Source organism: Cyrtonyx montezumae, unplaced genomic scaffold (genome assembly GCF_038088225.1).
Source record: "Cyrtonyx montezumae isolate F1298 unplaced genomic scaffold, pur_monq_1.0 scaffold_7, whole genome shotgun sequence".
In the NCBI taxonomy this organism is placed as follows: Eukaryota; Metazoa; Chordata; class Aves; order Galliformes; family Odontophoridae; genus Cyrtonyx; species Cyrtonyx montezumae.
The window spans coordinates 15,023,839-15,049,853 of NW_027072078.1; the positions used below are offsets into that span (position 1 = coordinate 15,023,839).

The following is a 26,015-nucleotide window of genomic DNA, read 5'->3' on the forward strand; positions in this document are numbered from 1 at the left end:
AAAAAATTTATATGATCTCTGCTTAACTGATTAATCAGTTAAGTACAAAAGAGGGCAGTCTGTCTGAAGATAATTTTCCTAGAAATGCTGTACTTTAAAGCGTAAGATTAGGCATTTTCAGAAAAAAAAAAAGAGAGAGAGATTTATTGAGATGAGTTGACAGAAATGTTATTTTTCCTGGGCTGCAGATGTCAGCAAAAACTAAATTATGTGAGTGACTGAAAATATTTCAGAAGTCGGTTTATAAATTAATACGTTAATATATATCAATATATTGTATTAAGACATGTTGGAAGATATTATATTTGTTTAAAACTCAATTAATTTTGCAAGGATAGTGAGAAATTTTATTCTTTGTACCAATATATTGTACTTTCAGTATCAAATGTACAAATGTAGACAGCGTAAGGCTTTATTGTTGAGCTGACACTACTGCATGGTCTGTAATTCCTGAATGTAGTGCAGCTGGTGTTGGAACCATATCCATGGAAAAGATGGATTTAGCACTCCCACAAAGAGTTTGGTGCTGTCTGTGTGCTTTTGCCCTAGTCTTCAGTTGCTACATCCCAGTGCTGCTGTGTTCATAAGTTCATAAGTTCATAAGTTCATAAGGTTGGAAAGGACCTATAAGATCATCTAGTCCAACCACCTCCTATCACTATCTCTACCCAACTACTAAATTAAGTCCTTAAGCACCTCATCTAAACGCTTCTTGAACAGCGCTAGGGATGGTGCCTCAACCACCTCCCTAGGCAGGCCATTCCAGTGCCTGACCACTCTTTCAGAAAAGAAATGCTTCCTGAGGTCTAATCTAAATCTTCCCTGGCGCAACTTGTGGCCATTCCCTCTCGTCCTGTCATTACTTATCAGGGAGAAGAGGCCTACCCCCTCCTCACCACAACCCCCCTTCAGGAAGTGGTAGAGTGCTATAAGGTCTCCTCTGAGCCTCCTCTTCTCCAGACTAAACAATCCCAGCTCCCTCAGCCGCTCCTCATAAGACTTGTGCTCCAGGCCCCTCACCAGTTTTGTTGCCCTTCTCTGAACACGCTCCAGGGCCTCAATGTCCTTCTTGTAGTGAGGGGCCCAAAACTGAACACAGTACTCGAGGTGCGGCCGTACCAGAGCTGAGTACAGGGGGATGATCACCTCCCTGCTCCTGCTGGCTACACTATTTCTAATACAGGCCAGGATGCTGTTGGCCTTCTTAGCCACCTGTGCACACTGCCGGCTCATGTTGAGCCGAGCATCAACCAACACCCCCAGGTCCTTTTCCTCTCTACATTCTTCAAGCCATTCTGCCCCAAGCCTATAGCATTGCATGGGGTTATTGTGGCCAAAGTGCAGGACCCGGCACTTGGTCTTATTGAACCTCATCCCATTTTGCTCAGCCCAGCTGTTCAGCCTATCCAAATCCCTCTGAAGGGCCTCCCTACCCTCAGGCAGTTTGACACATCCTCCCAGCTTTGTGTCATCTGCAAACTTACTGAGGGTACACTCAATTCCCTCATCTAGGTCATCAATAAAGATATTAAACAAGATGGGCCCCAAAACTGACCCTTGGGGGACACCACTCGTTACAGGACGCCAGCTGGACTTAACTCCATTAACCACTACCCTCTGGGCACGGCCCTCCAGCCAGTTCTCCACCCAGAGAAGAGTGAACCTGTCCACACCACGGGCTGCCAGTTTCCTTAGGAGAATACTGTGGGAGACCGTGTCAAAGGCCTTGCTGAAGTCCAGGTAGACTACATCAACAGCCTTTCCCTCATCTACCTGTCTGGTCACCCAGTCATAGAAGGAGATGAGGTTGGACAAGCACGACCTGCCCCTGGTGAACCCGTGCTGGCTGGGTCTGATCCCTTTATTGCCATGCACGTGTCGTGTGATCTCCCTCAATATCATCTGTTCCATAACTTTCCCTGATACCGAGGTCAGGCTGACAGGCCTGTAGTTCCCCGGGTCTTCCTTACGGCCTTTCTTGAAGATGGGAGTCACATCAGCAAGCCTCCAATCTTGTGGGACCTCTCCAGATAACCAGGAATGCTGATAGATGGCAGAAAGTGGCTCGGCAATCACCTCTGCTAGCTCCCTCAGCACCCTTGGGTGGATCCCATCTGGCCCCATGGACTTGTGGCAGTTCAGATGGAGGAGAAGATCTCTGACCGTCTCTGCTTGAATCACAGGGGGTGCATTATGCACCCCGTCCCGGACTTCCAGGTCAGGGCAAGTACCATGTGGACAACTGTCCTGTCTATTAAAGACAGATGTGAAGAAGGCATTGAGAACCTCAGCCTTTTCCTTATCATCTGTGGTTATATTGCCTGCCTCGTTGAGTAAAGGAGGGAAATTTTCCTTAGTTTTTCTCCTGCTGTTAATATATTTGTAAAAGGGTTTCCTGTTCTCCTTTACAGCAGTAGCCAGCCTAATTTCAAGCTGGGCTTTAGCATTTCTAATTTTCTGCCTGCAGATCTTGGCCAGTTCTCTGTAGTCACCCCAAGTAGCCTGACCCATCTTCCAGAGGACATAGACTCTCCTTTTCTCTCGGAGTCTCAACAAAAGATCCCGGTTCATCCACACTGGTCTTTTGCTCCTCCGGCTTGACTTACAGGACTCCGGGACTGCCTGCTCCTGTGCCTTTAAGATTTCCATCTTGAAGAGCATCCAGGCTTCCTGGACCCCTTTACCCTTCAGGAGCAAGTCCCAAGGGACCCTTGCAACAAGTGTCCTGAACAGGTCAAAGTCTGCCCTCCGGAAGTCCAAGGTAATAGTTTTGCTAGTCACCCTCTTGACGGCACCCAGAATAGCAAACTCCACCATTTCATGGTCACTCTGGCCAAGACAATCTCCAACCTTCACATCCCCTACTAGTCCTTCCCTGTTAGTGAAAAGTAGGTCAAGCAAGGCATCTCCCCTGGTAGGCTCTTGCACCAGCTGAGTCAGGAAGCAATCATCCACACATTCTAGAAATCTCAAGGACTGCTTCCTCTGCGCAGTATTGTATTTCCAGCATATATCAGGGAAGTTGAAGTCCCCCATGAGAACGAGTGCTGGCCATCGTGCAACATCTACGAGTTGTTTATAGAACATCTCATCTATTTCTTCATCCTGACTAGGTGGTCTGTAACAGACCCCCACCACGATGTCACTCCTAAGGACTATCCCCCTGATCCTTATCCATAGATACTCTACTTTGTCATTTCCAACCACTAGTTCTTCAACATCAAAACACTCTTTGATATAGAGAGCTATGCCACCACCCTTTCTTCCCTGTCTATCCCTTCTGAAGAGCTTGTAGCCATCAATCCCAGTATTCCAGTCATGGGAGAGGTCCCACCATGTTTCTGTAATAGCTACAAGGTCATAGTTAGCCTGCCTCACAATGGCTTCAAGCTCTTCTTGTTTATTGCCCATGCTGCGTGCATTGGTATAGATGCACTTCAGCTGAGATATCTGCCTCACCCCTTTTTTCAGCACAGCCTCCTTAGGCTCTTTACTGGAGAGCCCTGTTTTATCCCCTTCCCCCGTCACAGCTAGTTTAAAGCTCTCTCAATGAGTCCGGCTAGCTCCTGTGCTAGGATTCGTTTCCCCCTTTGGGATAGGTGTGTCCCATCAACAGATAACAGGCCAGGAGCCGAGTAAACTGTCCCATGGTCAAAAAACCCAAAGTGTCTATCTCTACACCAACCTCTCAGCCAGTTATTCATCACTTGTGTTTTCCTAGCCCATTCTGTGTCCTTCACCGCCCCAGAAGGTATGGAAGCAAACACCACTTGTGCTCCCACCCCTTGAACTAATCGCCCTAATCCCCTAAAATCTCTTTTCATAGTTCGCAGACTTCTCTGAGATATTTCATTGCAGTCTGCCTGAACTACTAGTAATGGGTAGTAGTCAGTGGGGCGTATCAAGTCCGGGAGTCTTCTAGTAATGTCCCTGATTCGAGCCCCAGGGAGACAGCACACTTCCCTGCGGTTTGGGTCTGGTCTGCAAATGGGGCCCTCAGTTCCCTTTAGAAGTGAGCCACCCACTACGATCACCTTCCTTTCTTTCTTAGTAGCAGCAGTCTCAATGCACGGAGGTGACTGCCTTGCCATTGGTGACCTCCTGCGGGAATCTTCCTGCACTTCACCCCTTATCACCTCTTCAACTTCCAATGCTGCAAATCTATTGCTTAGGGGTATCTGGGGGCACTGGGGAGGCAGAGGGGGAGATCGCCCACGGCACCGAGTAGGGACTCTCTGCCAGCCCTCCCTATCCCTCAGATATCCCCCTTCTGCCCTACGGGGACAGGTCAGGGAGTCCACCAGAAACTGTGGGGGATCTCCCTGGTACCTTTCTCTCTGGCACTCTAGGGAGTTACTCCACCAGTCAATCTCCCTCTCACAGTCCCTGATAGCCCTCAGTCTCTCAACCTCCTCCTTCAATTCAACCACCATGTTAAGCAGATCTTCCACCTGCTCGCACCTTGCACAGGAGAAGTAAAGAACACAGCTGTTCTTTACAGCTGCCTTGGTCAGCCTGAATCTCAGCACTGGGGGAAAAGTTAGGATCATAGAATCACAGAATCACCAAGTTGGAAAAGACCTACAAGATCATCCAGTCCAACTGTACACCTATCACCAATTGTTCTCACTAAGCCATGTTCCTCAACAGAAAGTCTAAACATTCCTTGAATACTTCCATGATCTGTGACTCTACAACCTCCATGGGTGGTTACATTTCTTTCTAAAGGTAGTGCTGAACAAAAAGATGAAGGTCTCACTTTGTTCCATCCTTTTACACATCTTCATCCTTGTGTACCAGTGATTTAAGCTCTCTGGCAAAGCTCTGAGTGGGTTGCTGATTTCTCAGCTCATCCTTACAACTGTCATCTGTCTTAGAGCAGGTGTATAAATGCTCATCAGGAGGAGAGACTCATTAAATTAACATTGATGGGGATGAAGGGGGACAACTACACTTGGGATGAAGCTATTCCTTTTTTTTTTTTTTTCAATAAATTGATTTTACCAAGTGAGATGTGTTTCACTTAGATGTTTATTGAGTGTTTTCTGGTCTGGTTATTATTTTTGTATTTTTCTTTGATGTAGTATCCCTTCAGTAGAGTAAATAAGTTTTCTTATCTGAAACCAATTTCTGTATATCATGGTGCTTTCTCAGTCTCATTGAATTGCTATGCTTTTGGAGTTAAAACTGCTACTCATGTGGCTTTTTAATGCTTTTATTACATATTACACTTCTGTCTATACTAAATGTTGTTTCAGTTGTCTATTTATCTCTCATTCTGTTTTATATAAAGCATGTTCTTTTTCTCAACTGCTTTTAGTCTGAAACTCCATCAGCTTCTCTGCCTGGCTAGTGAAAGGTGCGTTGCTGGGCTCATGTGCCTGGCAGAGGCACAGCTCACAGCTTTGGCCACCCTGAGTGGTGTGTGCTGAACAGCCAAGGAACAGAATGGGAAAGAGACAATGAGTGGATGCTGAGCCTATGCTTGTATAAAAAGAGAGAGTATAGGGTTGTAAAAGCTGTGAAAGAATGTAAACAATATATAAGTAATCCTTAATATTGAAAATCTAGTGAAATAGTGAAATGAAATAGCTAGTGATAAAGGCCACGTAGCAATCACAGCCATGACCTGAAAGGAGCCAGATTTGAGGAGTCATCCTTATTGACATGAACTAAAGGTTGTGTTGCCTACGGCAGTATGCTGAATAAGTGGAAGTGATAGCAGCTCTATTTCTTTGCCCTTTTGAAGGTCCTTTGGAGACTACATACCTACAGTGTAAGAGCAGCCTGACTGCCGACGAGACTGCCTGCCACACTCATGCTGCATGTCTTCAATGGAGAAACAGAGTACTTGCTCTTCAAGCACTGCTGATCTGCCCACATTAAGCACTAAGTTTGCTTCAAAACGTATTGCTGCTTTGACAGTATATGAGCACTCCATCTTGTGCTTTTTTGAGAGGAAGAACATTTTTTAAAAAGGTGTTGAAGTGACAAAGGACACTCCAAAGAGCATACGTCTGTATCTTCTGCTTTAGGCTCTTGTTAAGTGTCTTGTCTCGGATTTGAGGGCATTTCTTTCAGTAGATAGTTTCAGCCCTAAAAAAATCAGAGCTTAAAAGCCAAGAAGCTGCTCTTAGCCTAGACTTCATGTAGCACAGAATTTGACTTGACATGACATTTCTGCATCTGCTTTTGATGGTAATGGATTTCAGGAAACAGGGAGGTAATCTGGAAGCTGTGAGTTACAGCAGCATCACTTAAAGGTGATCATGTAGCCACTGCCAGCTTCCACTTCCGAGTGCAGCTACAGCTCTCCAGTTCCAACTACAGGCTCCTACCTTGCTCATTTTGGAAGTCTGAGCTGCAAACAGACACATAATTCTTGCAGTTCTTTAAAGCAGGACTGTTCTTTCTTCTTGTTAGCAAGGATTACATGCTGGTTTTGGAGAACTTCCTCTAGTCAGTCATACTGGTGTCTCTGGAATTAAAAGTGCAGTGGAGCTGGGAGCTGACCATGTGGGTGTGGGCTCTATGAGATGCTTAAAATAATTTGAGACACTTTGTAAACTATATCCATCCAAGTAGCATGTGTAAAGTAAATAGCAAAGTTGTTTTTATGATTAAACCAGAATGCAAACATATTACAGGTGTGTTTGCCAGGCTTCAGCACTTCTGTCATCACATTTCATGCTCTTTTTCTCATCAAGTTAGTCACCTGTAGCAGTGGAGTCTCAACTTCTGGACATAATTAGATCTGATTTCAAGCGCATTTTATTGTGTGTTCCCACAGAGACATTTGTATGGCTGTGTTTTTCTGGGATAGTTGAGGAAGGCTTCACTTTTCCTGAAGTAGTTGCAGGAAGTTTGAGTTCCCCTCTGTGGTTTTCCATCTTCTGAATGTCAGTGCATACATCTGGAGGGTCTGGTGAGGGTCTGCTAAGTCAGTCATCTTCCAGAGTATCAGAAGGAGATCAAGCTTCAAGAAGAAGAAGAAAGAATTATCTTGATATTGTAGTGCTATTTAGTCTTCCATTTTCCTCGATGGAGAAACAAAATTGAATAGCGACTGAGATCTGGAAAGGAAAGCTCCATTCTGTCACAAAACAGACACTACATTCTAGATATGGATTTGTGGGATTCAGAGCTGAACTTTCAGCAGTGCTGCAGAACTGTGACACAGCAATTCCTGAGGGATATGGAGAAGGGCAAGCTTTGTGTGCAGTTCACCACATTTTGCTTATCAGCTACAGTAGCTGACTTGGATGTGGATTCAGAAGAGGTGAAAAACTCTTCTTCAGAATTCCTACACTACTGCCTGCTTTAATCAACTGTTGAGGGTTGTGCTGTAAAACTGTGAGCTTTTCCCCACTAAAAAAAAAAAAATAATAATAATACAAACAAAAACCAAACCAAACCAACCAAACAAACAAACAAAAACAAGAAAAGATATCCTGTCAAAAACAATGACGTAAGCTGGTTTTACTGCTTATGAAGATTGAATTACACTGAGGCATAGGTGGAAATGGGGAATGTCTTTGTGTATGAACGGGGAAGGGTCAATTTTACTTTTGAGAAATACAGCTTTTTACTAGTTACAAAGGCTTTCATCAGACTTCTGTGATTTTAAGTTAGCTATCTGACACAGGGAGCTACAGCAATACCTTTTCTGTTTTGTTGAACTGTACAGTCTTCGATGTACAAATAAATGGAGGAAGTATTTAAAAGGAATAATAGAATTACATTTGGAAGCATGTGTGTTCTGGATGATTAGAAAGACTGCACTGTGAACTGACTTCGATGATGACAACACAGGCTTCTTTTGAGGGAGAATGTTTGGTGCTTGCTATTTAAGAGCATGGCTATTGAGCAGCATTCAGGAAGGCAGTAAGAAACATCTAACAGCATGAAACTAATATTAATGTGTTAAAAGGTCATTAAATACCCAAGTGGATGCTTCTTACTTGGTATTAATGTGATTCAGTGTAAGCAGACTACCCAACTGTCTTTTTTTGCCCTCTCTTTCATCTGTGTGTGGGCAAGCTGTAACTTTGTTGCTGAATATGAAAGCTGATTTTTAATAATACTGTTCACTAAATTGCATTTTCTTGCTTTGTGATATTAGAAGAAAGCTTTCCCATGACACTAACATCATTCAATAGTTTAATCAAGTTTGCCTTTAGACTTAAATCGTTGGACTTTGATGATTTTCTAATAAATTATTGTGCTTTCTGTGTTGAAAAACACTGATTATAGGTAGAGTTCTTTGGAATTTTTGGTCAAATATGTTTTTCTTAAAAAGAAGGTTTTTAATATATTGATCAGCATTTCTAATAGCTTAATAATACAGTATTTTGGATAGACAGTAGGGGACAATTTTGACAGCTTTAATTGACTTGCAGGCTTTGTCTGTTGAAAACTTTCAGTAATTATTCGTAGGCATAAATCTTTGTAAGTTGACTATATATTTGAAGCCAGTTGTATTTTTAGATCAATTAGATCCGGTGAAGTGGTGAATTTGATTGTTTTAACTGTCCTCTTCCTCTGAAGTATGTGTGTAAAGGATGTTGAGAATAATGTTGGTTTTTTTTTAATAACATTAGAAGTGTCATTAGGAATGATATTTAGGAATCCTAAACTAGATGTATCAGCATCACTTAACTTCTTGACTTGAAAATTTTTGCAATGAATGATGGAATTAATCAATTCAGAAACAACGCGTGCACCATTCCCCAGGTACTATGTGTTTCTGTAAGTATGGATTGCTGGCATCAGTAAGGATGAAGGCTCTAATACATAAAAGAAAAAACAAGTTCGTATCCCAGATAAGTTTTGTTTGTGTTAGTTGAGAAGCATCCTGTGTCATGGAAGACAAGCAAAATTTGCCGTGTTTCCTAAATATAGATTCATCAGTAAGAAATTTTGAGTGGAGGGAAAATTTGAACTATATACCTGTAGGCTAATTTATTTGGCAAAGACCTTAGTACAAATTGAGGTTTGTACACATAAGGAGAAGGCAGCATACTAGTGCTACTAGTTTCTCAGTTGTTATGACAGGGAGCTGATCTTTTAATTTATCCTAAATTAGGACTTGGTTGTTACAAACACATGTTGAAATAGTAGAGAATGTTCCCCTTTACTGACTGTCCTCTGTGTTTAATGGGGAGCATAGATAAAAGCTGTAGTGCATTTGTGTGAAAGAGTTCTGTGCAGACATCAAGATATTTACAATGAGCCTAATATTCAGCATGAACTTCCTTCATGCCAGTGAGCCCTGTGATTTTTCATTTTTTTTCAGGAACAGCTTGTATTTGGTAAGCCTTCTATATATTACCTGAATAGTAGATGGTTGTTTACAACTCCTCTCTCAAGAGCACAGACAGAAACAAACCGATATTTTTTGTTACCCGATTTAAATCCAGTATTTATATTATAATTTATCAAATTACATTCTGGGGATAGTTATTTTTTGAAACCAAAGTTACAGGAATTTGTCCTGTAGAATTGGCTATGTTTGTTCTGGAAAATGGGGAGAACCTGAGCAGTCTTCTAAGAGCATCAGGAAAGGTCGTAGGGACCATCAGGAATACAAATAGGAAAGTAATGCTATGCTATTGTAGCAATGAACTAATTTGATGGGGCTTTTGGCAGTGGGAAAAACTATCTGCTTTCCAAAATACTTTACTTGGGGTATCACTATATTACAGACGTGATGTAATTATCAAATGATTTGTTATCCAGCTTTATTTATTATCAGCACTGTATATTCTTCTACTAATAGCAAGTTTAGTGCTGGAAGTTTTAATTGCCTAAAACCTCAAAAAATCATCAGTCAGGCACCCTTCTCTTTAGGGTAATTAATAGCCATTCTGTACTCTATTATATTTCCCTAGTGGTACAATCTGACCTGAATCCAGTATGACCACATGATTACATTTCTGTGCAATCTGAAATTTATGCCCTTTTATGCTGCCCACAGGAGGACAGTTGATACCTGAATAAGCATGAAGCCTGGTGTTACAGAGCTAAGCTATTGACATTTTGGAACGCATATGGTTTGGCAAAGTTGGTTTATGGTGGATCAGTTCTTTTCTTTGAGTAACCACACTGCTTTTGATCTGGTAGTATGAGCTCTAAAGTTGGATTTACTGCTGCATCAAACCATGGCCTTGGGCACAAGTCCTATTTCACAACAAGCAGAATTAGCAGGGGATCCCTAAGTTAAAAATAGCCTTTTTTTTTAGCAGTAATTTCTAGACTTCAGTCTTAAGGGCATGATACTCTTTTAAGGAAGTGACAGAAGCAAAGTTTGTACAATGAACTCAATTCCATATAACTTAAGTTACAAAGAGTCTCTATGGATCTGCTAGAAGCAGTAAATAACCTTTTTCAGCAGACAGATGTAACAGATAGTTCGGTGGCAGATAAAATAATAACAGTTATAGCTATATAAATAACACAATAGACTGAAACTTTTTCTTTGTAAAAAATTGCACATAACCTAGAAACCGTATAATATTGAGTACTTTATCAAAAAGCATTTTCAATGTGAATTTGATATAATGCCATAGACAACTCACTTGTGTCCTACCACAGCAAAATGCTATTATCAAAAAATCATTGCCACACTTGAGGCTCATGCTAATGAAAAGAGTACACTTTCTGTGCATAGAGGGTGTATTGTTCAGTTGCTATAAGAATAAGTTCTTAGGCTCTGGCACTGATTATATGAATGCTGAGCACAGGTAATCCAGAAAGCCCTGGAAACTAGGCTCTGAAAAATAAAGCAAATGGAAATCGTTGTCCATGCTTTAATGTTAATTTCTAATAGTCACAGTACTGGAAGTCACAAAAGTGGCTTTCAGTTAATGTTCATTTCATTAATCTTCATTTCATTCTTTGTGCATTGTAACTAATAATATAGAAGAGAATCTTCAAACTTGAGAAGATTAAGAAAAAAGGCAATGGATACATTTTCTTCAAAATGTTAAAAATAGTAAAGCAGAAAAATAATCTGAGCAACAAGAAAATGACATATTTCCATTCCCATCTTTAAAATATAAAACTAGTAGCATGGGATTTGTGCTCTCCAGGCTTCACAGGGTAATGCAGACCCTACTACAGACCCAAATAGTTTCTCATAATAAAGCATAACATGGAGTCAGCATCAAATCTAGCTAACTTTTCATTTTCCTTCATCCTTTTTCTTTGTAATTATCACAGCCTCAGTACTATGAAGTTCTATCACCCTGTTTGTAGCACTGTGTTTTGGAAGAGTGCTGTTGACAGTCAAAGTGTATTTAGTGAGTGCAGGGAGCAGCATGCTGCTAGCATTGTGCATATCAGAAATGTCTTGTCCTAGATTCTCACTCTGTAGCTGGTTCTAGATGGGCAGCTTTAATGCACTTTCATATAGTGAATGGTAGCAAATGCAGAATTCTCATTTCTGTAACCACTATGATGGGAGTCTCACAGCCTCCTTGCTGGTGTAAAAGCTGCTGCATCCAGCTGAATGTTCACAGCACTGTGCTGGAAAAGCCATTCTTCATCAGTGTGAAACCTGAGAGTCAGGGTTCAGTAGTGTTAGGTTTAAAGGACCTGGTGTCACCCTGTAGGTTCTCAGCGTTTAACCTCACATCTCAAATTCACCATCTGAAGGCACACTTATAAATTAAATCTGTTCAGCTGACTAGCTTGGATAGAGCACCATTATAAATCCTCTGTCTTATCTCAATCAGGTATAGATCCCTTAATGAAGTATGCAGTGAATATTTGCTTAGGAAGCAGATGTAGCCAGTTAACTTCATTCTGTCAATTTATCAATGCAGCTTTTATGTATTAAGTAAGAGCCCTTAATTTTGTAAAGAATATTTTTTCATTTCATTTGCTGCACTATTCTGGATTTTTTTAGCCTGTATTTAAAAAGAAAACAAAATACTCAAGTGCTTCTTTTATTAAGAATATGTTGATTGTGACTTTACAGAATTTGTGATTGATGTTCTGCAGCTAATTCAGGAGGGTAGCAGGCTGGTAGCAATGAATGCGTGTTGTAGCCAAGTCTTGTAAGTCATTATCAGATATGTTGCTCCACCAACATTTGAAAGGCCGACTAGAAGAGGAGATTAACAGCAGGGTGATGCTTCCTCATTCCCAGCTTTTAGCCCTGGACTGTAGCTGTCTTCTATGGGAACAGATGAGTTGGGCATGCACCAAGGTGTGGTGGTTCCTTCCATCCATCTTCCTGCAAGGGAAAAGCTGAGGCAGTGGCCTCAGTGGTTCTCTGGCACTGGGTATGCAACTGGGGCATCCATTCTGCTCTGTAGTCCTCCAGGGCAGTGTAACCCTGCCATCTTATCCAGGTAGAAATGGAAATGGCTGCAGGGGCTGAGCTGCTATGAGTGGCTCTGCTGTGATAAAGCCTTAGAGAGGTTCTGAGAGAAACAAGTGCTGCTTTGTTTGCTTCCCAAAGAGATTACCTTGGTATGTATACAAAACACAAAACAGTCTGTGTCTGTCTGGATGTTGTCTGAGTAGAAATATACAACTGGTAAAGGCAAGTGTGATGTCTTGTCTCAGCTCCAATCTCATCTCCTCACACTAGTAACATAGTAATAGCTGGAGTTCAGGGGTTGTCAACTAATGTTTTACACCACTGAAAGTGAGATGCTTCTTCAGCAGTTAAATAGAAATTTCACAAACCTCTATCAATTGTAATGAAATGGTTAAATTTAACAATTTTCTCCTTTATCCGAGTACGTTTATTATTGCTTTAGACATTGCAGCGATGTTTTCTCAGCAGCAAGTTGAACAAGGTGTTTTCTTCCTCTTACAAGGATAAGAATCCCCTCTCACGTTATAGCCTGATCTGTTTATATGTTGCTAGCCACAGCACAGGAGAGGACAGCAGCGAATAACAGGCAGTTATTGCACTTTGCTTCTGGCTATTAACTGATAGATGCCCTTGTTCTGACTTGGTGAGTGATTGCCAGATAGTTGGGCACCAGCCTGGATGCTATAGCCACACTTAATTGTGACTGATTTGTTGGGCTGAAATATGTCACTGATTTAATTTATCTATTTCATTAATCTGATTGAACTGCATCCAGCCATTAGAGGTGTATGAAAGAAAGGTATCTGACACACGAGGCAAGAACACTAACCTCTGCATTAAACTATAAAACAGCCATTAGGATACCTAATGCCCAGATTGAATTGCTCCATAGAAACTTGGTTTCCAAGCATAATACTAATTAGCTATAAGCTTGATGAACGTCAAGAATTAATTAAAACATTTCACTGGCCTGTGTGGGTTTTAAATATCTTAACTAATGCCCCCAATATTTTCAGTTCATACACTAATTGCTTTTTAGAGAGCACGTATGGAATTATCTTTTGGAGAGACTGAGGGGACAAAGTGGTTCACTATGTCACTGAATGTGCCCCTCATTGCTTCTGGATTTCCCTTTTTCCTAATACGTACCTGCAGCTTTTCTTCCACTTCTGTGCACACATTGCAAATAGAAAGGTAAGATCTGTGATTTCAGACCCAAATTTCATTTTGACAGCACTTTTAGTCTTTCTTAGCTGTACTCCAGAGGCTAGCGCAGTGTTGTTACCTACTTTCATTTTGGCAACAGGCAAATAGCTACAGTTCCATCAAATGACCTTTTTGTTTTAAATTAAATAGGATGTTAGCTGAAATCCTTGATTACTTATGTCCTGTTAATAAAAGGCCTGAAAACAGTTTAGATATTTAAGACATGAAGTAGACATAGAATAAAAAACATGTGGGGAAATTAATAATTGAAAGGCAACTCATAATTGGGATCAGCTTTTGGTTATTTCTTGAATACAATCTACGTGTAAAAATAGCCAAGATTTTGATACAGGAATTGTAGATCCAGAGTGTAGACTGCTCATATTCCTTCTGCCTGATGAATGTTTTCACATATTTGGCTGCCTAGTAAGGATGAGTGTCCAACATGTCATGTTATAGACTGCAGTAATGTGTATAACAAATGCATGAGATGACAGGATACGGGAAGAGCCGTATCACCAGGAAGGCTTGTAAGAAGGCCACCGAGTGTTGAGCAGTGCCAGAAAACACAAACTCCCTGCCAACAATTTATTGCCCTAGCCCTTGCTTCATATGCCTGATGTTCCTGTTCCATGGACCACAGAGGGAGGAAGGATGTAGGTAGTGCCTGGGAGGCTGCTGAATGGGGAGAACTGAAAGGGTCTTTGCAGTGCCATGTTGTTGCCCTGACTGCGGGAATGTGATGGACCCACAGTGCCTCCGTGAGCACAGTGTTGTTGTTCACAGCAGTCTGTCTGGATCTCATCAGTTTGGACTCAAGGACTTCTTGTGGGACCTTAGTTTAGTTTCTGCACTGAGATTGGCTTCAGGAAACAACATTCTACTTTGATTTATTTTATGTGTTTATTTTGTGAGGACATACAGATGGTTACTGCGTTATAATAGCATGAAGTATGGTGTCAAAGCAGTCAAGAAATTGCTTGTTCGTAATTCCTACTTTCAAAAATTTAATTAAATAGATATGTAACAGCTCTTGCCCTAGTGAGAAATGTGTTCAGTATTGTACTTCTTAAACACGTACTGGTTAGTTGTCTAAATGCCAATTGCTTGGAGGCATAAAATACACAAGTCCTCAAGAAAACTTTTTGATTTGACAGTGCTGTAAGAAACTCAGTTCCAGGTTATTTAATCCTACCCTACCCATCCTCAGTTTTCCTACTCTAGGGTGCTAAATTTCACCCTGTAGTACATGAAAAAAGTCTACCAGTATATTTGTAGGTAACATTTTTTATGAAAGTATGAACAATATAATGCTCTGAGAAGATGAGTGTGGTTAAGATACACAATTCCTTCTGTGCAAGGATATCATGTTATTGGAAAAGCACTATATAGAAGCTCAAAGTAAGCATGTACTTGAGAGAACAGATCTAGAGGCAGCTTCAGACTAGTAGTCATAGAAACAAAGAATCACCAAGGTTGGGAAAGACTTCTAAGATAATCCAGTCCAACCGTCCACCTATCACTGATACTTCCCACTAAACCACATCCCTCAGTAGAAGATCTACATGCTTCTTGAATACCTTCAGGGTCAGTGACTCTTCCACCTCCCTGGGTAGCCCATTCCAATCCTGACCACTCTCAGAGAAGTATTTCCTAACGTCCAACCTGAATCTCCCCTGGTGCAACTTGAGGCCATTCCCTCTCGTCCTATCACAAATTACATGGGAGAAGAGGCCAATCGTCATCTCACCACAACTTCCCTTCAGGTAGCTGTAGAGATCGATATGGTCACCCCCGAGCTTCCTCTTCTTCAGACTGAACAATGCTAGTTCCCTCATCCACTCTTAATAAGCCCTGTGCTCCAGAACTGTCACCAGTTTTGTCTAGCCACTCATGGGCATCCATTGCAGTGCTCTATCTTCAGAGGCATGAGAGCCCAGGGACGGCAGAGGGCTCAGCTACCATGTTCATTTAAAACACTGAGCCCATTGAAATTAGTTGGGAATCAAACGTGTTGGAGATGTATCAGTGGTTAGTATTAAAAGAAAATGAGTATAGAAGGAAATTTGTACAGTACCTCTCTCAAGGGTGTTTCTGACGCTCTTTTTTTCTCTCCTCTCTCTCTGTCTCTCCTCTTCACTTTTTTTTAATGCAGTGCCGGCCCTAAAGGAGATAACATTTATGAATGGAGATCAACTATACTTGGACCTCCAGGTTCTGTATATGAGGGGGGCGTTTTTTTCCTGGATATCACATTTTCATCTGACTATCCATTCAAGCCACCAAAGGTAAGGGTAAGGTTTTTATTGTGCTCTTTGCTATTTATTTTTTTTTAACATACAAAAATATAACTTGTGGTGAGTGCTCAGCACCTGCTGGCAGTCAGACTTGTTTATGGTCTTAAAAACTAAATGGTCCAAAATCTTGGCTTGCAATTCTAGGAAGTCCTGTGTCTAATTTATTTCCTGATTACTACAATCAATACTGATTTCCTAGCTTTACCAGCCATAAATGACATGATCCTTCTGATCAAGAGTTAACATGCAGTACACTGATTGTAATAGAAGACAACACAAAACCTTCTTATGCTTCCTTCATCTCATTTGAGCTACTATATGTAAAATAAACTCCTGTATTATGAACCAGATTGTATTTTGTACCTTTTTACATTACCATTAGAAAAAAAAAGCAAAACAGCTAAAAACAAGTAATATTATACAGGCAGCTGAAGTGTGGTATTGTGACTTGGAGTTGGGTAAATTACTGTGATGACTTCCATTATTGTAAAATGTCAAAATATTTACTACTAATTAGATCAGCAGACTGATTTGATAATATTTTTCTGCAAAAGTTATTTTTATAATATAAAACCAGTATTAACTTCAATTAAAGTTTCGTTTCCTTGCTTAGAAATAGTATGCACATTTAAGGAATCATTAGTTCCTAACAGGTGTCAAGGAAGTTAAAGGTTGTTCTCTTTTCACTTAATGCCAAACTACAAAGCTTGACAATGACAGCAGAAAGGATGCTGCCAGCATGCACAAATGGCAAATACATTCTACCACGCAACATTTCTACAACTTGTGGCTCTTGTGGATATTACATGGTTAATGTAATATAATGTAATTTTTTTTCATTCTCAGAAGAATTACAGCATAAAGAATAACACAGACTTCATTTATTTCACACTCTTCCAAAACTCTCAAAATTCAGTGTTCTATGAGTTAAGACTGTTATAATGAAGTTATGCTGAGATTTAGACAAATTCCTCATGAAAATCATTTGGATTTATTTTCAAGAGCATGATCATTTTTGAATAGACATTAGTTTCAAAAACAGTTGTGGATTCCCCCCCTACCCCACATCAGTGTGAATATTTTCCTCTTTTCGTCCTGTATATATTTAAGATGCTTAAACGTTTCTAACTTCTTATCTCCATAAAATAATACATATTTTAACAATACCAGTGTATAATATATAATAACATGGATGATGTCAGTTTGGGGTGTTTTGTTTTAGAAGTATGTTAGATCCTACTGGAAGGTATTGAAAAGATTTCAGTGCTACTGTGGACATGAATAATAGAACATTCCCGTTTTAAATATTAATTTTCATGGTTTGTAATTGGATTTTGAAATAAAGGAAAAGATCAACTAATGCTTCACATGCAGCCAAGTTCTACTTCTTCAGCCTCAGTAGCTGTAAGAAAGTTTTGTTTGTGATTAGACAGTTCCTGACATGCAATGTGTTTGTGAACTAGCATACAGGACTACAGAGTAGATCCTAATTTTTGTGGGAATCAGACAAAGGGCTTGTGTGAGAGCAGACCACACACCAAAGACCTCCTTGATAGGTTTCTTAAAAGTAGCTGTGACTACAATAAATACGGACTTTTCTGTTGCAGAATGTTGCTTTAGAAAGTGAGCTGAGAGTAGCTGCCTCCCTTGAAGCTCAGCAGAATGGAGAGGGGCCCTCAGGGGTTAGGGGCAACATTCCTACACAACACTGAATGACTTTTTCTGTCTCTTGTGATGCAATTCTAGGTTACTTTCCGCACCAGAATTTATCACTGCAACATCAACAGTCAGGGAGTCATCTGTCTGGATATCCTGAAGGACAACTGGAGCCCTGCTTTGACTATTTCAAAGGTCCTGCTGTCTATTTGTTCTCTTTTGACAGACTGCAACCCGGGTAAGGAGCTGATAGTTTACTAGGCATCAACTCTTAGCCATTTTAACCACTTTCTGTGAAATATAAATTGTATATTTGATTGTATTTACAGAAAGCATAGGTTAATATAATAATAATATGTAATCAAAGTTTATATTTTTAAAATCAAGGCTGAAACACTCCTGGTTGGATATGATGCTTTTCAGTCCTGTGGCCCAACAGAAAATAGCATTAAGCCCATTTATTTCAAAGGTGTGCTGGAGAAAACAGAATCATGTCTTTGGAGGTCTGTATCCCAAAAGCTGTAGCAAATGAAAGGTAGATCTAGCAGTGTGGCAAAGTTCCCCGAGTTACAAATTCATAAATGATTCAGGTTGGAAGGGACTGCAGAAGCCTCCTCCTCTTAGAAAAGCAATTGAAATGTGCAGGTGACAATGTTTAGAGAGATTTTGCCTTTTTCAAAGAGAGTTCCTTACTCCTGTTGGGAAGAAGGGAACTTAACTAGAAGCAGCAAAATTCTCAGCAACAACTGCATGGAGAGTGTTGTTGTGTAATGAGTGCTAATTGTGTTTGGTCAGCAGAGAAACTGAGAGGTAGTGCCAAGATGACAGGTCATTCACAGGAGATCAGTAATGAGCTGGAGGAATTGGATTAGCTCCTTTGATACAAAAGTCTGATGACTCTTGAGACACTACAACTGGATCCCTTGGTGTATGTCTTGCCATCCTGATACCTAACATACTCCAGCCTTGTCCCAGCACTGTAACGAGAGGAAGCCAGCCTGCACTCACCGAGTGTAGCAGCCCCTCCAAAGGAAAGCAAGGTGCCTGGCTGGGAAAAGCAGTGATGGTGCAATTCATTATGAGCTCCACAGGGACAGTGGTAAGGCAGACTTCAGATGATGTCCCTCACAGGTAAGTTTCCATCAAGGAAGAAGGTGGCTGCTGGATGATGCATCCTGGAGTCAGTACATGGAGGTTTTCAGCCCTAGAGCATAGGCTCTACTTACAAGAATCTTTACCTCTTTGAAGTTAAGAAGTTAAACCACTTTTGTTTTTTAATTTTTTTTTGTGGCTCACAAGGAAATAGTTGTACCGGTCTGTTGTTTCACCACCTCCACCTGACAGCATAGCCGTCTGTACAGGAGTTATCTACCCTCCTCTAGCACATTAGGTCTTTTGAAGAGTAGAAGGTTTTCTAGGATGGTTTTTATTTTCAAAACATCAGTTGTTAAAAAAATATTGACAAGTTGCACCTGACGAAATGGTAGCTGGATTGCTGGTGTTCTTACAAAACTTCCCACCACACCTTCTGTTGGGTTTAGGCTAAAAGGAGCAGCTGTAACAGGTGTCTGCCTGCCACTTGACACACTGACTAGGTAACCAAAACAATTTGTTGTGTGCTATGTCTTGAAAGAGTCTTGTATGATAAGAGCCCCACTACATCTCATAGCATTTCCGGCCTTAACAAAGATTTTATTTTGGAACAGATTATGTATTTTAAATGACAATTGGATTGAGTTTTGTGGGGGGCTTTTTTTGGATGTGTGTTTTATGTATTTATTTTCTCTGTTGTTTTTGTTTGCTTGTTAGTTTATTGTGGAATAATTTCTAATGCATCTTCTTCTGTGCTTTACAGCTGATCCTCTGGTTGGAAGCATAGCCACTCAGTATCTGACCAACAGAGCAGAACATGACAGGATAGCCAGACAGTGGACCAAGAGATATGCAACATAAACGACAAACTACTTGTGCAGTGTGAAGGTGCAGAAGGCAACTTTACAGTGTGCAACAAATCTTTATAGCCTTTACAATACGGACTTCTGTGTATATGTTATACTGATTCTACTCTGCTTTTATCCTTTTGAAGACTGGGATACTGCCTCCCAAAAAGGTAAATGCTATCAAGAGTAGAAATTTGTAGCTGTAGATTAGTTATGTTTAAAATGCCTACTTGCAAGTCTTGCTTCTTTGGGATATCAAAATGTATTTTGTGATGTACTAAGGATACTGTTCCTGAAGTCAACCAAATATTATAGTGCATTTTAGCCTAATTCATTATCTGTATGAAGTTATTAAAGGTAGCTGTAGATTACTAGGAATTATGTCATTTGTATTAAACCCAGATCTATTTCCAATATGTGGTACATGCTGTTGTGAAAACTGTTTTAACTTTTACCTTTGTCAGTTTGTAATGAAAGGGTTTCCTTTTTCCCTTTGTAGCTCAGAGAGCACCCAGTGTATCATCTCAAACACAATAAACATGTTCCCCAAGGAGTAGTTTCTTTGTTTTCCTATTTTAAATTAATATTTGAAAAAATTTAATTATAGTAACAAGGCAGGGCTAGTGTATCACAGATCCCTGTGGGTAATCTTTAAATTAATATACATAAGCAAAGGCTTGCTGTTAAATGTTTAATGCGCACCTGTGGATTGTTTAAGATTTCCCTGGGTTTTTTGGTTTGGTTTGGTTTGGTTTTATTTTTGCAGAACAAATGTCTTTTCCATAATTTCCTTAACTGCTCAGCTCTTGTTGCAAGTTGCAACGAGAGCATTGCATACGCTTCCTCCAAAAGCTAATGTAGCTGGTTGCTTCAGGGCCAGACCTGTTCTTGTAATAGATGGCCTGGTCTTGCTACAAACTCTTTTTTGCAGGACCAGAGTCCAGTTACAGACAGTCTGGTGCTTTTGTGACAGAGTAAAGCAAGTCAGGCTTGCTAATCTGGAGAACCAGAGCTGTCCATTGAAAATGGTCTTCCAAAGCATGGTTAAACACTAGCGTGTCCAGAAGAGAAAGGAGTAGAATAAAGTTAATCAGATTTATATGACAGAAAAAAACAGTTGTGGGGGAAATTAACTTTTGTTAGTGAAAATGAAAGATGTAAATCTTTTAGACTACTGTCCCTCTCCCCTCTTCACTTTCTGGCTTGGAAATTTTGTAACATCTGTAAGTAATGAAGATACAGCTTTATAGTACATACAGTAGAGTCACCAATAGTTTTCTAATTTAGCTTTTGTAGGTTGCCAGTCACACTATCGATTAAACAAAAAGAGATTTGATCCCTTTAAATGGTTTTTCAAATTACACCTGATTTTAAAGTTTACTGTCCCCTTTACTACCTGGTGTTTTTGAAGATAATGTAGCACTTCCATCAGTAGGATGCTCTGCTCACTTAATATATGAAAAAAATGAATGTTAAGTTTAAATACTAAAGCAATAGAAAAAATGTTAAAGATTAGATCTAAAGTTAACCATCACTATATAGATCCCTGGTTTTTTGTATCACAACCTTTGATCATGAATTGTCCACCCTACTTTAAATATTTCTACAGATTCCTGAAGGTGGCTTGAAGAACTGCGTATCCCAAATATCTCAACCTAGAAGCCAGTCTCTCTTGATAGCTACAAGATAGCTTTAGACTTCAGGTTATAAAGTGCAAAAGGGAATGAGAAACAGGGGATCTGGCAGGTGAATATGCCTAAGTCAGATAACAGACTAATGCCAGGAGATGAAGTGCTGGAAATCACTGCTGATGGTGACCAGAGTTTCTCATTGTGTCGTTGAACATGTGAGAAATAGCACAGATTGGCAAAGCAACAAGGGGCAATCGCATCCGGGTTGGACATCTACGATCTGCTCACTGCTGTCCACCAGGGCACTCGTACACCACTCCAGTGACTTTCCAGTGAAGAGTAAACTATGTATTTCATGTGTTAATTATGTTGCCTACAGAATATACAGATATTTATATCATGAAATAATATGGGATAAAAAAATACAGGTTTTAATTCTAATTTTAATGTATTTTGTTTTTGTATTGTACTGACAACTTCAATTACCGAGGTGTACAAGTGTGATGCCTCATCAGTGTTGCCCCATCTTGCCTTCCTTGCAATTGGATCCTTTACACTGAATTCTCATCCTTTTTTTTTTCTTTTTTTTCTTTTTTTGTTGTTTTGTCATGATTCTGTTCTTTTTTAATGTAGTTTTTTTTGTGTGTAAATTTTATATTTACTGAAGTAAAGGTTGTTTTTGTGTAAACATTTAAACTTTAAAAAAGAAAAAAGAAAAGCTAATTTTGTTTCTCAAGTTCTCTCTGCTAAAACATGCAGTAGAAAGAAATTTGTATTGTTAAATAAATCAATTAGTTGTTAAATGCGAATGTGTGTCTGTTTTCATGGGGAGGGGAGAAAGCCCTGCTGGAAATGTATCTGAAATCCCAGTTGCAGAGAGCATCTGGTGTTTGCAAACTGTTTCCTGGCCATGTCAGGGTGAAGTTCAGACGCTACTGAATCAGCACTGGTCCTGTTTTGCAGTTTAATTTTTCAGTTCCATCTTTTCATTACCTGTCACACAGCTTATGAGGCTACATGTTCGGGAAGATGTGACTTTAGATGATGCTATGAAAAGGCCAGCTAACGGCCACAGGTCACCACTTCCCCTCCATTCTGCAAGATCTCTGCTCTCCAGTCCTCGAGGTTGGAGTCGGAAGTGCAGAAGTTGCCTGTCCCAGGGGACCCATGGGAAGCAGCTGCCCCAGCTCAGGGCTGGGAGGCTGCAGGGAGTGGAGCTCTTCAGCATTTTGCATGTGTAGGGATAGGTGAATTGAACTCACATGACACAGTGTATTAAATACAACTTTACACCTTAATAAACTCTTTCTACAGTCTGGAGACTCCTCTTTATTTAATCTCTCCCTGTACCAAAGGTTTTCTGCCCATCTCAGTCACCCTCATCTGCTGCAGCCTCCTCAAGGCAACAAGAACCATGCATTGTACAAGGAAGATGAACTACCAGCTAATCTGGAATCATGTTGCTGACTTGCTCTGCTTGCTGAATAATCCATAATGCTGCTTGCCTGTTTGACCACTGCTTATTGTTAGGTTAAAGTTTCCAATAAGCCATATCCAGAAATGCTGGAAGCTCTTTTCTAAGCAATAGTAATGCATCCTTCAGTGTAGGCCAGACGAAAGTGTCTTTTCCAATATCCACTACTCTGTATCATCACTGGATTCACCTGGATCTCATCTCCCTATTCTCTGCATCACAGAATCCTTCATAATACTTTGCAGCCAGCTTCACTTGAGCCTGCCCTGAGTGCTGCTGCTGTGTTCACAGTGCTCACACTGGGGCCAGAGGTAGGCAGGGAAGGGCCAATGCAGCAGCACCATGCTGGACAGGTCTGCCTGCCAAGAAGTGATGGGTCCCTGCGGACAAATTATCATCTGGCTTCTGAATGGCACAAATGAAAGCAGCTGCCAACCATTTTCATCAGGCTGGGCTTTGTCTCCCTCTACAGAACAAATGTCAGGTCATTATTTAAAGAGGAGCTCGGGGCGGGTAAATTTTCCAGAGCGCTGAATGAGCTGTCATGACAGAGATTAGTTTTCTGGGATATCATCTTGGTAGACAGAGGTGAATCCTGAGTCCTGTGGGAGACTGTCCTTCTGAATGCAGCAACTGGATGTGTCTCCAAGGGGTGGGCTTGGGTTTATTCAAGGATACAAGCAGCAGGGGAGGGGCTGGGTATACAGGGGCAGCAGGTGGTAGCAGGATGGAGCTGCTGCAGTACAGCAGTGGGGGATGGCAGTGCCACTATAAGTTTCTGAAGGCAAATATACACATGCCATGTGTGGTAGCTGTGGAACAAAGATGCCATCTCCTTACTGCTGGGATTTGTTACATGTAAGCAGCATTCATCATCCCATTCACTTCAGGCTGCATCATTTCTTAAGTACATATTTAGAGAACTTAAAATGTTAGGGTATTGCTGAAGCTTCATGAAGATGTAATCGATATTTTACTATAAAGTGCCCCGAATTATCTTTCTTAAGCTCCAAGAATTAAACTAAACGTCAGCTCCGGAAGACCACTCTACCAGCACATCTATTACCTGGGCATCACGTACCTCACCACAGTTTTCTTTTGCCTGCTGCATAATATTTGCTCCAAAGATTCCTTAAGTAGTGGGTGGAAACAAAAAGACAAAGTACCGAGAGAGGGGCTTTGCTGGAGCGAGAACAGAGACGGAAACCGGCACGGCGCTCTGCTTTCGGGACAAGACAGACGGGGCCAAACGCATCTTTTATGGCTGATGGACTCCCGGGGGCCGAGCGCGGCCAGAAGAGCCCGCAGCATTCGAGGAGCCGGGCCGGGCCGAGGGGAGCGAGTCGGGCGGCAGTGCAGCGCTGCGCGGGGCGGGGAGCCCCGCTAGGTGTCAGTGCAGCCCCGGCTAGAGCGGAGGGATCGGCTGCAGCGGGCCGGGCCGCTCCGAGCCCTGCCGCCCGAGCGCGGCCCCTGGCTCCGAGGTTCCTTCAGATCCCGGTTGCTGGAAGTGAGAGACTGCAACAGCTCGTTGGAAACCACTTGCAACAGGTTATCGGAAATAGCCCCGCGCTTTGAAGGCGCTGCTTTGAAAGAAGAGGCAGTTAAAAGAAGTTAAATATGCGAGTGAGAGAACTTCAGCTCGCTTTCAAAGTTAAGATGCTGCAGATGGATGGATTTCATCCAGATGGAGTGAAATATCATGTTTAATTTCTATTTTCTTCATTAGAATAAATATTAGGATCCTGGCATTAGAAAGCACTTCTTCCTTTTATAGAACGTATTAATTCACAAGTCCCACTCTGAAATCTAGCCTAGCAGACAGCTGGTTTTGTCTAAGTAACAAGGAGTTCGGCAGTAGCTGCTTTGCTTTCCCTTCTGTGTGCTCTGTTCTGCCCCTCAGGCCGGGGGAGATGTCCCCTAACCCAAACGAAGGCCTGGGGCAATGCTGCAGTGGCTTGAGCAGCACTTCTCCCAGACATTCTGCTTACAGGCAGACACTTGGTTTACAGGAGGACTCAGGCAGGCTGAGCTCAGGTGAACACTATATATCAGGAGATGTGGACAGAGGCAACAGATAAACATTTGAAACCCACCCAACTGGCAGTGTTTCTCTAAGGTTTTCACTGAGCAATTGAAGTAGCCACTGATCTTTCAGGCCTCAACCCATGCTATAATTCCAACACTCTGCAAAGAAAGTCATGTGCAGTGTGAGTCAGATGACGCTCAAAGCAAGGCCTGTGTAATTACCATTGCAAATGTCAAGCATTGTGCTTGCCCTATTAACTTACATTAGGAACCTGTAGTGAAGCTACAGAATAGCAGTCGTCCTAAGACATTTCCCATGGCAGTGTTTTATCCAAGACATTTACAGAGCCGTGAACTGCAAAGCCTGATGGTTCATACAGATTGTAGTCATTTGTGCTTTGAACACGGTGTAGGACTGCAAATGTGCTAAGCATCCCATAACATTATTGCCAGCTCCTGTGGACTGTACCAGGAAATACTGATGCTTCCTGGCTGAACAATTTAAGTGTTCCTCAGTGGTACCTGAAGAGATGTCTTAAAAAGGCCAGCACTTAACTTCCTTTTGCAGTAGGTGTATTTTGTAGCCCAAACCCTTGTATTTGTGTAACAGCATTTATACAGAGCAGAGGACCATTTGATGCATAGGTGAATAAAGACATTCACGAAACGAAAATCAGCCTAGAGACTCATCTAAAACCACCACAGAATTTAGAGGTACAGTGACAATCTTTGGAATTTGACCCCAGGCTCTTCAGAGAAGGGGGTTGATGAGGACTTTGCAGTGCACCGAAGCTCCAGCATTTGAGAGCACTAAGCTCTGGAGAAAGGAAGATACAATGGTTCCTGGTGATGCCACCTACTCTGCCCTGCTTGAGCTGACTTTTACTGTGAGGACCTGTCCATCTCTTGGAATCTAAGAATTAAGATTTTTTTGTTTTCATTGCAGATAACTAAGGGATCTTACTTAGCTTTTTTTCAGGCTTCATTTATTCTTCTATCTTAAGCTTAGGGTAGTTTTACTGTGTGCTCTTGCTGCCACACAGCCGACCCCCATTCTGTGCCATGGTTCAGGACACAGAGACAGCCACTTTGGGAGCTGCCCCTGCAGTGTAAGAACAACCAAGGGGCTGCAGTGAGTGCCAAGCAGGCTGAGAGTGCCAGGTGAGCACAAACAGCTCATGGCATACATACTGTACCCCAGCTCTGATTTTCTCTCTGCACCACCCTTCCAAACTTTGCAATTACTTTCTTTTTCTTCCACTGTAAGGGTTTGAAAAGAAGCAATTTCCCTCAATTTGTTACTATGAAAGACTGACTAATATGAATCTAGGGGTTCCACCTTGAATTAATACAAGGTTAATGCTGATGGCAGCTGAGTGATGGGGAAGCAGAAGTGGCTCTGGCTTATGCTGGCATACAGAAGGCCTCTGGAGGCCATAGCACTGGCAAGAATTATTG

The 26,015-nt window shown here is 41.3% G+C and overlaps 1 protein-coding gene across 2 annotated transcripts in view; it reads left to right on the forward strand.

Moving 5' to 3' along the window:
• The window catches only part of UBE2E3 (ubiquitin conjugating enzyme E2 E3), a 60,240-nt gene extending 38,464 nt beyond the window's left edge, over positions 1-21,776 (forward strand). For both annotated transcript variants that reach the window (XM_065750489.1, XM_065750488.1), the window contains exons 4-6: positions 15,690-15,822; positions 17,578-17,725; positions 19,343-21,776. In XM_065750489.1, the coding sequence (XP_065606561.1) occupies positions 15,690-15,822; positions 17,578-17,725; positions 19,343-19,440 (379 nt within the window). In that variant the 3' untranslated portion in view covers positions 19,441-21,776. The remainder of the gene's footprint in view (positions 1-15,689; positions 15,823-17,577; positions 17,726-19,342) is intronic.
• The last annotated feature ends 4,239 nt before the right edge of the window (positions 21,777-26,015 follow it).